The following is a 16,113-nucleotide window of genomic DNA, read 5'->3' as shown; positions in this document are numbered from 1 at the left end:
ACTGCCATTGTGAAACAGGTCAGAGGTGTGAAAATGCTATTAAAACAAATTCTCCATATAACGATCAAACATCAAATAAAACAAATATATTTCAGAAATGCTTATACAAAATCTAAAAGGAATAAAATAACAATAATAAAATAAAAATGATTTTTAGAATCCCTATATATCCATTTCCCTCTACTAACTTTAAATCCTAGATCCGCGCCTCCATCCATAACATGCATGCAGACTGACGATTCCCCATCAAAATAGTTCATGTGTCACCATATCCGGCATTGGTTTTCCTGAAGTTTGTAAACGTCAGCAGCTGATTTTTGACTTAGGTGTGTTCACTGTTTTATTTTAACGTTAACTAGCGTTTATCAGATCATTAGGATCAGCGATGCAGACCGTAGGAAGAGTGGACAACCCGGTAAGATTTGTTCATGTTTGTTTACATTTGTAGTTGCAACACAATCTCTATATTTAGCTTTATTTAGACTACTTTATAAAGCTTAAGTAATGGACTTAATTTCTGAAGTACGATGGTCAAAAAGTCGCATAATTATAATTTTTGAACATGTTTTAAAATACTATGCCGACGGCTATTGACTGATTGATCAAGGCCTATATAAAATGTGCGTAGATAGATCTATCAAGACCTAGTTCGTGACGTACGTCGTTTTAATAAGAATTTCTATTTGTTAACTGTATTCTAACCCGTGTGTGTTGAATCATAAATAAGTAAGGTCCCAGGAACCGTGAATTTTGTTAGTTGTCTGTGATTTTTAAAATAATAATACGTAGTTCTATACCATACTACCCTAAATGAATAATCAAAGTACTGAAAGTACTGAGAAGCGCTAGACTTGGTGTGTAATACGCAAGATCGCGACTACTTTTTCCGTCTTGGTTTTAAATTTTACTTTCCCCTTTCAAAGTCTCGCGAGACCCAGAGTATGTGAGAATTTGGGCATCTTGGTAAATAATACCAGTTCTGCAACTTTTGTCGTGATCGATTCACCTGATTTTAACAATGGTGCACTATCATTGCATTGCAGAAGACTGTATGTAATTATTCAAGAAAGAAACCTAATACGCAGAATATTCACAAATGATAGATTTTAATGGAAATTAGGTGGATTTTTTCCCACTAAATTTCCAAAGCTGAGAAAAGCTTGCGTCAAAACATATAGCTTCACGAACTAATTTCAGGAGTTCATTTTTCCTGTAACCAGACGTTTCACACACCTTTCATTTAAAAATACTTTTAATAGTGGAATGCACAGGTTAAATCGTCTTCCGATGCCATGTTTGAATAAACAAAAAATGCCCAAGATCAACACGCTTTTCCGGACTTCTGTACAAGAGAGTTCCGCTAACTAGGTATTTACGATCTTGCGTATTATGATGCTATATATGGATTAATCTCGGCTGATATTCTGCTCGGCTGAATATTTAGACTGACGTCTTCACCGAATCTCGGAGCAGTTCTTCACTTTTCATGTCTGGAAATTCATTCACCTTCGGTCAGTTCTTTCACACTTAGGTAACACAGGTGTTCACTTCAAATAAGTTATTTGACTATCAAACTAACTCATTATAATAATTAATGCTGCATTACTTATAAAGATTCACAAACAGAAAATAACAAAGAATTTTGGAAGAATACTCTTGTGTGAAGTCACTCATGTCGAGACAACTTTGACAGATCCGCCTACTTGGGTATGATTTGACCAGTGAAATAAACTAAAGAAAGTTGATCCAGAACGTAGTGCGCTTGCATAACAGTAGTTTAAGACTTCCGGGTAGTATGTTCGAGAAGCGGCATTATCAACAGTGCAGAAGGCCACAAAGATATTGCTGTATAATTTTACAGCAATCATGCCAACAAATATGTTGACGTAAACAAAATATCACAATGCATAGGTTTCCTTCATGCACGTGAAAATAACCAACTTTGCATGTAAAAATAATAGAAAATTAATGTAAATAGAGGAGCACACATCCCCCCCCCCCCCCCCCCCCCCCCCCAATAGAATGTTCTATCGTTGAAGTGATTTAATTTCCTACGGAGGACCTGTCCCGTTACACAGATTATTCTACCCCCCCCCCCTTTTCAGAATTTCGCGTGTTTTATGATTGAAATTAGTACATAATATCATCTATTGCATAAATTTCCTCACTATGACAGGATCTTTACTCTGAACCTTAACTTAGAACCCCGAGTTTTAACACTGTCAGATTTATGATAAAATATCAGAGGTTGCTTGTTCAATGTCAATGTTACGGAAGCATATTAGGGCCGCAGCAGTATCTTTTTTTATTCTGTTATAACAAATTAATAATTTGTGTGTGTTACCATGATATGCAAGATCCATACATGTGTCGATCCTCGTAAAAACCTGAGCTTTGAGCTGATGAGTCACCATCATCTTTTGAGAATCAGTAGTACTGTTCCGATTTCGTACAAAATAATTATACCAGTCGATATTGGAGACATTTGTAAACAAGTGAATTATAGAATATCTGTTTTCCAATTCGGTTTTCAAAATTTTTCTCCCCCCTCCCCCCCGAAAAATCACACCCCTGACTCAATCAAGAAATTCTTTTTTGTTTCCATTAACATTTTCTTACCCTCTTGTAGAAATGATTTCAATTGTTTTTGATTTTGAACTGCATCCAGTGATCCAGTGACCACACTCAACATAACACTTCAAATATTGCACAGTCTGATTGTGTTACTGCCCGGAAGTTGTTCTATTCACACTAAATGTTAGAATACAAAGAGAGATAACTCACGTGTTCGGACAGGCCTATAACAATGATTTAATCATCATTTATAAAGTTAACCCTTTTCATACATAAACATACATCTACATGCATGCCCATAGAAAGTAGAATTGTAAAATAAAAATACAATGGGTTAATGAATGGGTGAATCAATGGCAAAATAAAAAAATATATATACTGTGTATATACCTATATATGTATATGTATTGACACAGAGTACTACACATTCAACACAATGTTTACATATGAATTATGCTTCCCGGGTCCCCTGAATCTCCAGTCAAGTGCCCTATCAACTGAGCTATCCAGCCACAGACAATAGAACCTGTCCGGCCACTACATTCCCCCCTCCTTAAATTGTCTTCACCCTTGAAGGGACATGCACAACCCAGATTTTTTTTTGCCCATGACAGGTCCTTCAGCTGCAAGTTTAGGGATGGTCAATGGCACGTACCATATGTAAGATTGAAAAAGAGAAAAATTAAGGCTGGACCGGGAATCAAACCCGGTTCCTCTGAATTTCCAATCAGGCGCCCAATTATCAACCAAGATCGAGCGCAGTATTGACCACGGATAAAATCCAAGATTGATTTGGTACTTTAAAACCATGGATTGACCAAATGTTTACTATGAAGTGTATGACATGTGTATTACATTTTGGTGACACACAGGTTACGGTTACGCTTACTTTACAGGTCCTGCCTTTTGAGGGCGATATTCCTGGCGGACTACAGCCAGGGAAACAAGTGTTTATTCAAGGTGACTTTCCAGTGGGCGGGGATAGTAGGTAAGATGTTCACTAAGATTTTTTATTGTACATTATGCACAGACATTCTGGGCACAGGCACTCGGTGTTTTAAATATCTATAATAAAAAAATGTCTTCCTGTATATAAACATAATATTATGTTTACAGGAAGAAATTTTTTTTATTATAGATATCTAAAATGTCGAGTGCCTGTGATTCTGGGATATGTATATGTATTATTTCTTTCCAACTTTAATGTACATTAATTTTGATATGTACAAAATTTTACTTGTGTTTTGCAAGTTCAAAGGCCAATGTCTTTTTCAGTCAAAGGTATAATTTCAAATTTGTGAATTTGTCAGGAAGATATTGTGTTTAACTAAATTCAATATTGTGTATGCTGCAATCCTTCTCATTGATTTGTTTATTACAAATTTTATTTGTGTGCTGTAGTGTTTGATGACACAGGAAATTGTGTACTTAAGTATAATAATACATCTTATGCCTTGCCCATATTGGTTTATAAACCTCTAACAATTAATGCTTGCTGCAAACAAATTACTTTTATGGAAAGTCACATGACTCATATTGGTTTGTGTTAATCATTGTTCGTTAACAATTGAACATTTTTGACTTCTTGATAACTAATTTTAACCAGTTCTTTTCAAATTTGTATGAAGCATCTTACGGACAAGGGGGACATTAAATTGTGAATTCAAGGACTAGCTCCTGCACTACCCTTAGGTCCTTAAGAGGCAGGGCAAAAACTGCCAAAATTTCACCAATTTTAAAAAATCCTCTCTACTACCACGTACAATCACTGAAATGCTCTACTTTCCCATAATTGTCATGGAGAGTTACTAAGGAAGGCCTCTACCAAAATTGTAAATTTCATCATCCCCAGGGTAGAGATTTTGACTCCAGGATGAAGCCAAACTTGGTATATATAGTGTTTATGTGTAAAACATTAAAAACAATTTTTAATGCTAGCTATCAAGACTAAATTGAAACTAAATGGATATCTAGAAGAAACACCAGGTGCATGTGTAGCCTAGCTTTTCCCAAAATAGTAATAGTAATCTTAAAAATGTGCATTAACAAATGAAATTTTTTAAAACTTCTTCTTGATAACATATACCCTTGCAATTCTTCTCAAATTTAGTTTGAAGCATCTTTTTGACAAGAGGGACATACAATATAAATTTCTGGACTACTGCGTCCCCCAGGGCCTTAGGGGTGGACTGCCAAAAATTGTCCATGCAGTTTTCAAAAATCTTCTTTACAACCACGTATCTGCAAGGAAAGCTAATTAAATGAAAGTCGAAGATAACGAACAGTGATAAATCTCATAAATGAATTATCATGTAGAGCAAAATAGCCTCTACCAAAATTGTAGATTTTCTCGGGTAGAGATTTTGATTCCAGGACAGGGCCATACTTGGCATATAGTGTTTATGTGTAAAACCAATCTACACGAGACATTAAAAAAAAGAGGAGCGGATCGAGGAGCTGATTTTAATCAGATTGGTGTCAAACATGTTTGAAATAACATCTTCTTTATAATTATATTGATTGTATATTGTTTAACGTCCCACTCGAGAATTTTTCATTTTTATGGAGACATCACCCTGAGGGTAGGATAGGGGCCACAATAGGGGATCAAAGTTTTACCTGCAAATAATGATAATGATAGGTAAAATTTTTAAAGATCTTCTTCTTGATCAAGAACTATAAAGAGTCAGGAAAGTACAAATTTACATGAAAGGTTTCTGACATAGTGCAAATTCAAGTTTTTCAAAATCATGACCCCCAGGAGTAGGATGGGGCCACAATAGGGGATCAAAATTTTACATACAAATATATAGAGAAAATCCCTGACATAGTGCAGATTCAAATTTGTTAAAATCATGGCCTCAGGGGGTAAGTTGGGGTCACAATAGGGATCAAAGTTTTACATGTGAATTAATATTTAGGGAAAATATTTAAATATGGGCCAAGGTGACCCAGGTGAGCGATGTGACACATGGACACCTTGTTTCGTTTGTACCAAATGTCCTTAAAGTAGCTGGTTGTAACATTCTTTATTGTGTTACTGATGTCCAACACATACTCTTGATAGTCCCCTTTACTTTTCACATTTTAGTTGTTTTCTTTATTTTTAGTTTTGGCATAAATTTCAAGTGTGGAAGGGGCAATGCAGATGTTGCCTTCCACTTCAACACTCGTGTCGGACAAGGTTGCGTGGTACGGAACACTTTACAGAATGGTTCTTGGCAGCAGGAAGAAAGAGGGGGAGGACTGCCATTTAGTGTTGGACAACATTTCGAAATGATCTTTTTAGTGGAGGAAAAACAGTTCAAGGTACTTTAGTGGTTTGGCAGAAGATGGAAATTTTAAATTGTGACCATGCGACAGAGTGGTGCAATTTCTATTAAGATTTTATAACCCCCCTCCCTCCTCCCACCCCCTTCAAAGAAGAGGGGCATTTTGTTTGTACCTGTCGGTTGGTCTGTAGACCACATGTTGTCCGATCAATATCTTGAGAGCCATTCACTTGATCCTCATGATATTTCATATGTAGGTTGGTTATGAGTAGAAGAGAACCTCTATTGCTTTTCAGGTAAAAAAGTCAAGGGTCAATCTACTCTCGACATGTCAAACTGGACATGTAGGAATATACTGTCCGCTCAATATCTTGAGAACCCTTTGCTTGACAGACATCAAACTTGGTACACTGGTACATCTGAAGGGGAAGTTGACCTCTATTGATTGTGAGGTCACATGGTCAAAGGTCAAGGGTCAAACTGGACATAAGAATATAATGTCTGCTCAATATCTTTAGACCCCTTTGTTTGACAGACATCAAACTTGGTACACTGGTACATCTTCAGAAGAGGATGACCCCCTATTGATTTTGAGGTCACATGGTCAATGGTTATACTGGACATAGTAATATGTATCTCCTATATTTTAAGAATTAGTTGCTTGATTGACACCAAACTTGGTACACTGGTACAGCATAAGGAGTAGATGACCTCTATTGATTTTTAGGTCACATGGTCAATCCACTCTTGACATGGGAAGATATTGTCTCCTCAATATTTTGAATTGATGATACTACTATCAATTAAATGATGCATGTGTATAACCCTTTTCAATTTTGCACCATGGAGGCATATATGGTTTAAAAACATCTCTTGCTTTGAATAGATACTCACATGATCACGCAATGCTTCAGATTAAAGGGGCATCAGCTGTCATTTTGTCACCAAAAATTTAATTAAATGAAAATTGCTCTATATCTTATGCATATGTATTTCAGTAATAACGTCAGTATTTAATTATTTCAAACACTTTTTTACCTGAAAGCAGGTACATACATGATCAAACTAAAAATGTTTTACTAGGTTTCTCTTGTTTTATACAAAATGAATGTTTTTATTAGTCATTAATATATATTTCTATGCCATTGAGAGATTTTTAAAAAAAAATTGGTTGCCATCACTTTCACAGCTAATACCCCTTTGAATGAATAAGTCAAAGCCACCTTTTTTTGAAAAAGACACATTTTTTTGTTTGTTCTAAAGTATTTGTTCTTTCCTATTTAATATCGCCTTTTCATTGCATCCCCTTTGGAAAACAAAATTCTTGGAGGAGAGTCTGGGTTAGGTGAGAGTATATTTCAGAATCACATTTCTCGAAAAGATCGTATGTGTTTATAGGCATCTTGATTTAAGAGATAACAAAAAACATTTTCCTGAAAATTATAAAAATACATGTCACCCCTGGCTGCTCAACAGTCCTGTCTTATATGATTATGCTGTTTTGTTAATTGTATTTAAATTAAATTTCGAATTAAAAGTTTACCACATTTCCTTGGATTTGTAGGTTGCAGTTAATGGAAAACACTTCATTGAGTACCGCCACCGTATTCCGATAGCACGAGTCAACATCTTGCAGATAACGCATGGTATAAATGTCAGAGTCATTAGGTATGATGCTCCATACTCAATTCAACCTGCTGTGCACTACCCACCAGCAAATGTAGGCTACAATCCAGGCCCACCACCAGCAAATTTAGACTACACTCCACCAATGGGATGCTTGCCACCAGTTGGCAGTGGAAGTTATGGTAAAGTGACAGGACCCTGTATTGGTTTTGGAGTTCCACATCAAGCTATGGGCTATACACCACCACCTGGCCCAGGATACACGCCACCACCTTCCAATTCTGCTTACCCTTCAATGCCACAAGACATAACTCCCATATATAACCCAGTATGTTTTATTACTTAACTAAAACTTGTTAGGGTTTTGCCATGTGGCAGATGCCCTGTAGTCATCACTCTGTCCATCTGTCCGTCTGTCAGTCTGTCCATAAATGTTACATAGTTTTGACTTTTTCTGTGTCCATTTATCCGTCTGTCAGTCTGTCTGTAAATGTTACATAGTTTTGACTTTTTATCTTTCCATCTATCCGTCTGTCAGTCTGTCTGTAAATGTTACATGCACATGTAGTTTTGACTTTTTCACTAAAACCATATGCATAGATGGAATTAAGTTTCCTCCTCCCATTATGCAGAGATAAAACTTTAAAAATCTTTTTGTGAAGAGGAACTGTGCCAAGATTAGTCATATTCATATGTAAGCATCAAATGATTGCGTAAATTCGAGTTTGTTCAAATCATGACTACAGGATGTATGGTAGGGCCACAGTAGGAAAACAAAGTTGTATGTGGGAATTCATAGGGAAAATCTTTTAAATCTTCTATCATGAGCAGCAGGGCCATGATTAATTATATCAATATGCAACCATGCATTCTCGGGTAGTGCTTTCAGCTTATTCAAATCATGGCCCTTAAGTCGGATGGGGGCGTAATTGTGGATCCAATTTTTACCTGGCAATGATTGAGTCATGTTTTTTAAATAAAATTCTTTTCTAAACTAGCAAGGTAATGATTTGCCATCATTGATATGCAAGTATTTTCTTTTCTGGTACTGCAGTTTCAAGTTTTCTTTTAATCATGGATAGGGAAAGTGGGTAGGATGGGGCTTCATTAGGAGATCAGAGTTTTACACACACATGCACACACATACATACATATACACACACATATATATATAAAGCACTAAAAATGACCAATGACACGAACGTGTATATAATGTGTGTGTGTGATAAAAATTTGTCATAGGATTAAAAATGAAGAACAACAGGACCAAAGTAACTTAGGCGAGGATAGTGGCCCATGGGCCTCTTGAGTCAAAATTAATTTTAGTCATCAAAAGTCACACTCTGTATATTATATCAAGTTGGAGTGAAATCTCTGTTGAGTAAAGGAACAAGGCCTGCACCATCCTTGATATATTAAAAGTACAAAATACAATAGTACAGTATGTAACATAGTTTTTTCTTCCTGTGTCTATCTGTATGTCAGTTTAGTTTTTTCTTCCTGTGTCTATCTGTATATCAGTTTAGTTTTTTCTTCCTGTGTCTATCTGTATGTCAGTTTAGTTTTATCTTCCTGTGTCTATCTGTATGTCAGTTTAGTTTTTTCTTCCTGTGTCTATCTGTATGTCAGTTTAGTTTTTTCTTCCTGTGTCTATCTGTATGACAGTTTAGTTTTATCTTCCTGTGTCTATCTGTATGTCAGTTTAGTTTTTTCTTCCTGTGTCTATCTGTATGTCAGTTTAGTTTTTTCTTCCTGTGTCTATCTGTATGTCAGTTTTGTTTTATCTTCCTGTGTCTATCTGTATATCAGTTTAGTTTTTTCTTCCTGTGTCTATCTGTATGACAGTTTTGCACAGTAGCTTTGTGTTGCATATCCCTTACTTGAAAAACAAAGATGAAATTCTTCAATTGAAAATTTACAAGTGAATATGTCATTCTTATCCATATTTCACATGCTTATATGACACATATATATATATGTTGTATGATTACAGCCAGTCCCCTTTATCGGATTTATCCCACCATCTGGACTGACCAATGGGAAGCTCCTGCATATCTCCGGGGTCACTGGACCAAACAGGTACCAATCTCATAGTGCTAAATCAACATAAACTCAAATAATTGAAGATATCGTTAATTATATGACGATATCATTAATTATGTGAAGATATCATTGATTATGTGAAGATATCATTAATTATGTGAAGATATCATTAATTATGTGAAGATATCATTAATTCTATTGTTGCATGCAGTTGATGAGTGCAGATCAATCATTGCTCTCATCAATTGTAGTGATGTACAATACTTGAATTGATATTACATGTAGTTCAATTTATGCATGCATTAAATTAGTTATTGTCACATGTATCAGGAATTGAATTGATGTGCACATCAATGTGGTGGAATTATTGCTTGCAAAAATTCATTTAAAGCTCAACATAAGTGGTTTTTATCATCTCTTAAATTCAACTGATGATTATATTTTTAATTATTTACAACAATTTTGTAAAGGGAAATAATGAGTGCATCAATTCTTTTAACGAGAGCAACAATTCGATTTTGTAAGGTCACAGGATACTGAAAACAATTTTGTTGTAAAATTTTGTAAAGTTTTGATATTTATAAAAACCCATATTTACTGTTTTCATATCAAACCACCCTTATGTTCTCCATGTAAAATTTCAATGGAAACATGTCTCTTTATTAGTGCATTTCATGGCTTTTTGTTTGATCAAATAATAGAAAATCCCACATAAACACAACAAAATCTAGTATTTCATTTGATGCACCCAGAATCTTGGGTGTCCTTAGGGACCTTAAAACAAATTTTTAAAAATGCTGTATTTGCGCAAAACTTGACAGCTTGTTCAAAATCGGTAGCTGGACTAGTGGTAGTTCCAGTACCTTGTTTACTTCTGAGGACTCCCTCACAGAAAAAGTTGGTGTCAAACCCTGCAGAAAAAAATCTATGCCCCGTTAGGTTCTTGGAGTTTAAAAGATTCAATTTTTGCACCATGAACCAGCAGCATTTTTCATTGTGTAATACTTAGCTGCAGAACTATATAGCTCTCGGAGTAAATATTGGGACAGATCTGTCCCAATAATTTCTCAGAGAGCTACCTTTCTACAGCTATGTAAGATGGCAGTTAAGGCCCAGGGACCACACAGTTAGCATTTTTATCCAGGAGTTTATTAACTGAAGAATTTCTTGGTTGTGCTCAATTCAAAATAGTTAAATAAATGCCTTAGATTTTGTCACAGTTTGAATGAAAATCTGTCAAATGAAGTAAATTACGTATATGTATTTGCACTTTATATTGTAATAATATACGAACATATGTGAAATTTCGTTACTAAATTAGAGCATTTTTGGCAGATTTTCCGTGAACATTCAGGACAATCCTGGGGAGCCCTGTGATATTGCCTTCCATTTTGATGTGAGGTTAAATGTTAATGAAATCGTACGCAACACAAAATCAAATGGCCAGTGGGGCGCAGAGGAAAGGCAGAATCCCTACCTCCCTTTCAGACCAAACGCCAACTTTGACATGATGATCTTGTGTGAAGAACAATGCTTTAAGGTACATTAATTATGTAATTCTCTGTTTTTAAGTCTTAATGATGTGTGCTTACACCTCACTCAGTACACAGCAGTCATCGTGATCTATTTTCATTAATATTTTTAAGGTTATATAATGTACGTTGCATCACCTATAATACTGGTAACAATTCTTAGAATGCTAAAAGGGGCAGCAGAAGATTGTCAGAAAGGGGTGTGTAATAAAGCAGAAGATTGTCAGAAAGGGGTGTGTAATAAAGCAGAAGATTGTCAGAAAGGGGTGTGTAATAAAGCAGAAGATTGTCAGAAAGGGGTGTGTAATAAAGCAGAAGATTGTCAGAAAGGGGTGTGTAATAAAGTAGAAGATTGTCAGAAAGGGATGTGGTATAAAGCAGAAGATTGTCAGAAAGGGATGTGGTATAAAGCAGAAGATTGTCAGAAAGGGGTGTGTAATATAGCAGAAGATTGTCAGAAAGGGATGTGTATTAGATAAAGCAGAAGATTGTCAGAAAGGGGTGTGTAATAAAGCAGTAGAATGTCAGAAAGGGATGTGTATTAGATAAAGCAGAAGATTGTCAGAAAGGGATGTGTAATAAAGCAGAAGATTGTCAGAAAGGGGCGTGTAATAAAGCAGAAGATTGTAAGAAATTGGCGTGTATTAGATAAAGCAGAAGATTGTCAGAAAAGGGCGTGTAATAATTAAAGCAGAAGATTGTCAGAACAGGATGCATAGAGTATTTATTATAACTAGGTAGTGTTCTTTGGGTAATTTGGGTGTATACAGTAGCTAGATTCTGTATTTCGCGATATGACTTGTAGACGTCAAATTGCGAGAACATAAATTTGTGAATGGTCTGTTAAATTGACCTAGAGATTTTACATGTATTTCAGCAACAGAAAAATAAAAGCCAGTAATTTTATTTTGCGAGTGATACGTTTTGCAAAATTACACAATAACAAATTCCTCTCCTATATTCAGGAACCTACTGTAATTAGTAGGGTATAAAACAGGCCGTATATCTTGTACGATTTACATGACATAGATGTATATGATATATTTTGAATAAATTAATGAAATATTGTTTGTTAGCCTTTTGAAATCCTATTCTAACTCGTTTTATTTATTTTTCCCAGGTGGCAGTCGATGGGAAGCACTTTATTGAATACAAACATCGTCTACAGCCTTTGGACCGATTCAAGTACTTGAATATTGTGGGAGATGCCAAAATCACACAGATCAGATTTCAATGAAAAGACTCATTGAATCTTAATCCTTGTGGAAAAATGAAGGGTTTGGTTGGGGATGGGGGGAATTATTTCCTCGTAGGATGCAAACTCTCCCCGTAAATTATGCATTTATTGTACATTTAATACTAGCTAATGTCACAGAAATGCAATATTTGCAAAAGAGAATGCAATATTATAGTGTTACAATTTTTTAGGGTATCAAGTGACTTTCTAATGTGCATGTAGGCCTATATTAATGTTTTACAAATATCATGCTTCAATGTTTCAGAGAAATTTATGAGATAATATAGCTTAATATGTGTTTGATAGCTTTAAGTACATTTAATACTACATATTTTCTTTGTTGTAGATAGTATTTTCAAAACATTACCTCTAAGCTTATTTGTAGATACTAGTATATTCACTGAATGAAAACTTCACGATATGGATACCTTTGTATACTAGCTCACAATGGCAGAGTGAGTGCTCCAGTGTGATTTTCAAAACATTCAATATATATTTACTTATTTATGTAAATTTAAATTATTTTATTATCAAATTATTGTTTTTTAATTAATTATTTCAATTATAATGATTATCTAGATTATTATCATTATTTTTTAGATATTGAAATTCATTTGATGGTTAGTTTGGGATCTCTAGATCTGTATTACCTCTCTAAAGACAATATTTCTTTTTATTGTTACTGTTGTGTATGTAGGTAGGGACTGTGAGATTTTATTGTTATAATTGTATATGTAGGTAAGGACTGTGAGATATTATTGTTATAATTGTATATGTAGGTAGAGACTGTGAGATATTATTGTTATAATTGTATATGTAGGTAGAGACTGTGAGATATTATTGTTATAATTGTATATGTAGGTAGAGACTGTGAGATATTATTGTTATAATTGTATATGTAGGTAAGGACTGTGAGATTTTATTGTTATAATTGTATATGTAGGTAGGGGCTGTGAGATTTTATTGTTATAATTGTATATGTAGGTAGGGACTGTGAGATATTATTGTTATAATTGTATATGTAGGTAAGGACTGTGAGATTTTATTGTTATAATTGTATATGTAGGTAGGGGCTGTGAGATATTATTGTTATAATTGTATATGTAGGTAGAGACTGTGAGATTTTATTGTTATAATTGTATATGTAGGTAGGGACTGTGAGATTTTATTGTTATAATTGTATATGTAGGTAGGGGCTGTGAGATATTATTGTTATAATTGTATATGTAGGTAGGGGCTGTGAGATATTATTGTTATAATTGTATATGTAGGTAGGGGCTGTGAGATATTATTGTTATAATTGTATATGTAGGTAGAGACTGTGAGATATTATTGTTATAATTGTATATGTAGGTAGGGGCTGTGAGATTTTATTGTTATAATTGTATATGTAGGTAGAGACTGTGAGATATTATTGTTATAATTGTATATGTAGGTAGGGGCTGTGAGATATTATTGTTATAATTGTATATGTAGGTAGAGACTGTGAGATATTATTGTTATAATTGTATATGTAGGTAGAGACTGTGAGATATTATTGTTATAATTGTATATGTAGGTAGGACTGTGAGATATTATTGTTATAATTGTATATGTAGGTAGAGACTGTGAGATTTTACAATTTTGCAGTGTTTATGATATCGATGTACAATAGCAATTTTGAAACCTAAGTATGGATGACTCTAGGAAAGAAACAATAATAAACTTTACTGGAAATTATTAAAAGATGTTTTACAGACAAAAAGGGCAACCCACAGGGTCTGAGCCCATTTTGGGCATGGTATCACAGAATTCGAGCCCAAAATGGGCTTAGCCCCTGTGGGTCAACCAATGAATTGCTACCTGTAGAATATAAGGAAGTCATATAGCATTCTTAGATATTGATGAAATAGAATACAGAATTAATGTTATAAATGCTGACAAGCTTAGGGTTTTGCCATAAATGTAGTTACAATGTCAAAATACTATTGATGATATTATATAGAAGAAGATGAAGTAATTGACATCTGTTTTATGAGTCAGTAAATTTGCTATTGGACCAGCTTGTATTAGTCATAAAATGTTAAAGGCAACAATGTATACATGTACCGGTAAGCGTTCTATTTACATGTAGTTGTCTTTTTAACAAGTCTCTGTCAGAAAAAACATTCCTGGTTTTTGGACACTGGCCCAAACACTACCTTGGAACCCCTCAATTTCAGGAACTTATATAGACCAGTTTCTCCTTCAAGCTGTGTGAATGGAAAGAAATATACTTAAACTTGAATCAAATTATTTTCGAAGTAACACACTATTTTACAAATACAAAGTCAGATGTTCTACAGTTTATCATCTTATTGAACCATACCATATTGTGAAGAATATTGATGAAGGGTGATGGCTGTATAGATTTTGCAAATTTTCAAAAGCTTTTTTGTAAAATAGAGAGTTTGGATTAAGGGTCTTTTCATATATACATGTAAATGAATGGATTGTGTGGAAATCTTTTAAATGGTTTAGTAGCTATTTGTGCAATATATATAAGAAAGAAATATATTAAGATGTGTTATATCATCTACATGTATAGTTTAAGTGGAGTTGAGTACCACAAGGATCCCTGCTTAGACCACTTTTGTTTTGAATTTATGTTAGTCACTTGGCATGAAACATGTGCTGCCCTTCTGTAAATTATTGTATAAATATTATAATATATTCAATTTGGCATGCTGATAAGAATTTAAATGATATAGAAAATGTGTTAAATCATTATCCCAGACTATGAGGAAAATGGTTGAATTTAATTTTAATAAAACCAGTGTTGTAGTTTTAGCAAGAATTCCAAAATTCTTTTTAAGGTTGTCAATTAAAATTAAATCTTATCGGTGTGTCTTTTTCAATGGTTTAGCAGCTATTTGTGTAATAGATATAATAAAGTAATGTATAAAGATGTGTTACTTTAAGTGAAGTAACACAAGGATCTGTTCTTAGTCCACTGTTGTTTTTAATTTATGTTCGTGATGTAGCAAAATTTATACTGTCTTTTTGTATATTTTATACAGATCTGATATTAAATACAATTTTATTATATGCAGGTAAGAATTTCAATAAATATAGAAAATGTGTCAAATTTTATCTCAAACTACTTGAAAAATGGTCTGATGTTTTATGGTTACTGAAATTCAATCCTAATAAAACCAAGGTTGTATATTTAGCAAAACAAAAACATAATGAAATTCCAAAATTGTTTTAAGGTTGTCGATTAGAAATTGTCTTTTTGCACAAACATCTTGGTTTGACTTTTTCTGATTCTGTGTGTCAATGATGTAGTAAACAATGGATATGGAAAGACAGGATTACTTAAGAACTTAAATTCTTTTTTATGTGATGACAAAATATCAAAACTTTAATTTAACCAATATTAGAATATTTTTTCTGTTATATGGGAAGGCTGCTTTTCTGTAGAAATCGAGAAGTTAGAAAAAGTGCAGCAACACTTCCAATTTGTGCATTCAAAGACTCATTGTACCTTGAAAGAGATTGAGAAGCTCTATATGAAAGACGAGGAACTGCTACATTATTGACAACATTTCAATTCACTCATAGCATCTAAGTGATATTGTTGATTTTTTTATATTAAAGAATTAACACCTCTGACACAGTACTCATTAAGAAGACAGTCATAAACATCTAGTAAGAATTAAGAATAAAATGATTAGATATATTTAGGATAAAAAATAATTCCAGATGCTAGTCGTAAATGGAACTCCTTTGCGACTGATGTTTAGAAAGCAATAGATATTTGCTATTTTCGCATAAACATATCTATTTATGATAGTACAACAAAAGTTTA

At 34.0% G+C, this 16,113-nt stretch overlaps 1 protein-coding gene across 7 annotated transcripts; it reads left to right on the top strand.

Annotated features, from left to right (window-relative positions):
- Window positions 1-227: 227 nt before the first annotated feature.
- On the top strand, window positions 228-15,385 carry LOC125666795 (galectin-4-like). 7 transcript variants are annotated; one of them, XR_008799322.1, is made up of 8 exons: window positions 228-415; window positions 3,471-3,562; window positions 5,685-5,883; window positions 7,411-7,800; window positions 9,466-9,551; window positions 10,851-11,055; window positions 12,168-13,760; window positions 13,883-15,385. XR_008799322.1 is itself a non-coding variant. In XM_048900080.2 (7 exons), the coding sequence occupies exons 1-7, from the start codon at window positions 386-388 to the stop codon at window positions 12,282-12,284; spliced, it is 1,119 nt and encodes a 372-aa protein (XP_048756037.2). In that variant the 5' UTR covers window positions 228-385; the 3' UTR covers window positions 12,285-15,385. The 7 variants fall into 7 exon arrangements, 1 of the variants encoding a protein (XP_048756037.2); XR_008799319.1 differs by having other exon boundaries at window positions 243-415; window positions 12,168-13,145; window positions 13,228-15,385; XR_008799324.1 differs by having other exon boundaries at window positions 243-415; window positions 12,168-13,186.
- Window positions 15,386-16,113: the final 728 nt, after the last annotated feature.

This window comes from Ostrea edulis, chromosome 10 (assembly GCF_947568905.1).
Source record: "Ostrea edulis chromosome 10, xbOstEdul1.1, whole genome shotgun sequence".
NCBI lineage: Eukaryota > Metazoa > Mollusca > Bivalvia > Ostreida > Ostreidae > Ostrea > Ostrea edulis.
This window is presented reverse-complemented; position numbering and strand designations above follow the sequence as displayed.

Excerpts from the sequence above, each read along its gene's own strand:
- LOC125666795 (XM_048900080.2), top strand. The coding sequence starts at position 386 with ATGCAGACCGTAGGAAGAGTGGACAACCCG. Across the intron at positions 416-3,470 it reads TAGGAAGAGTGGACAACCCG|GTCCTGCCTTTTGAGGGCGA; the intron begins GTAAGATTTGTT and ends CTTACTTTACAG. Across the intron at positions 7,801-9,465 it reads TAACTCCCATATATAACCCA|CCAGTCCCCTTTATCGGATT; the intron begins GTATGTTTTATT and ends GTATGATTACAG.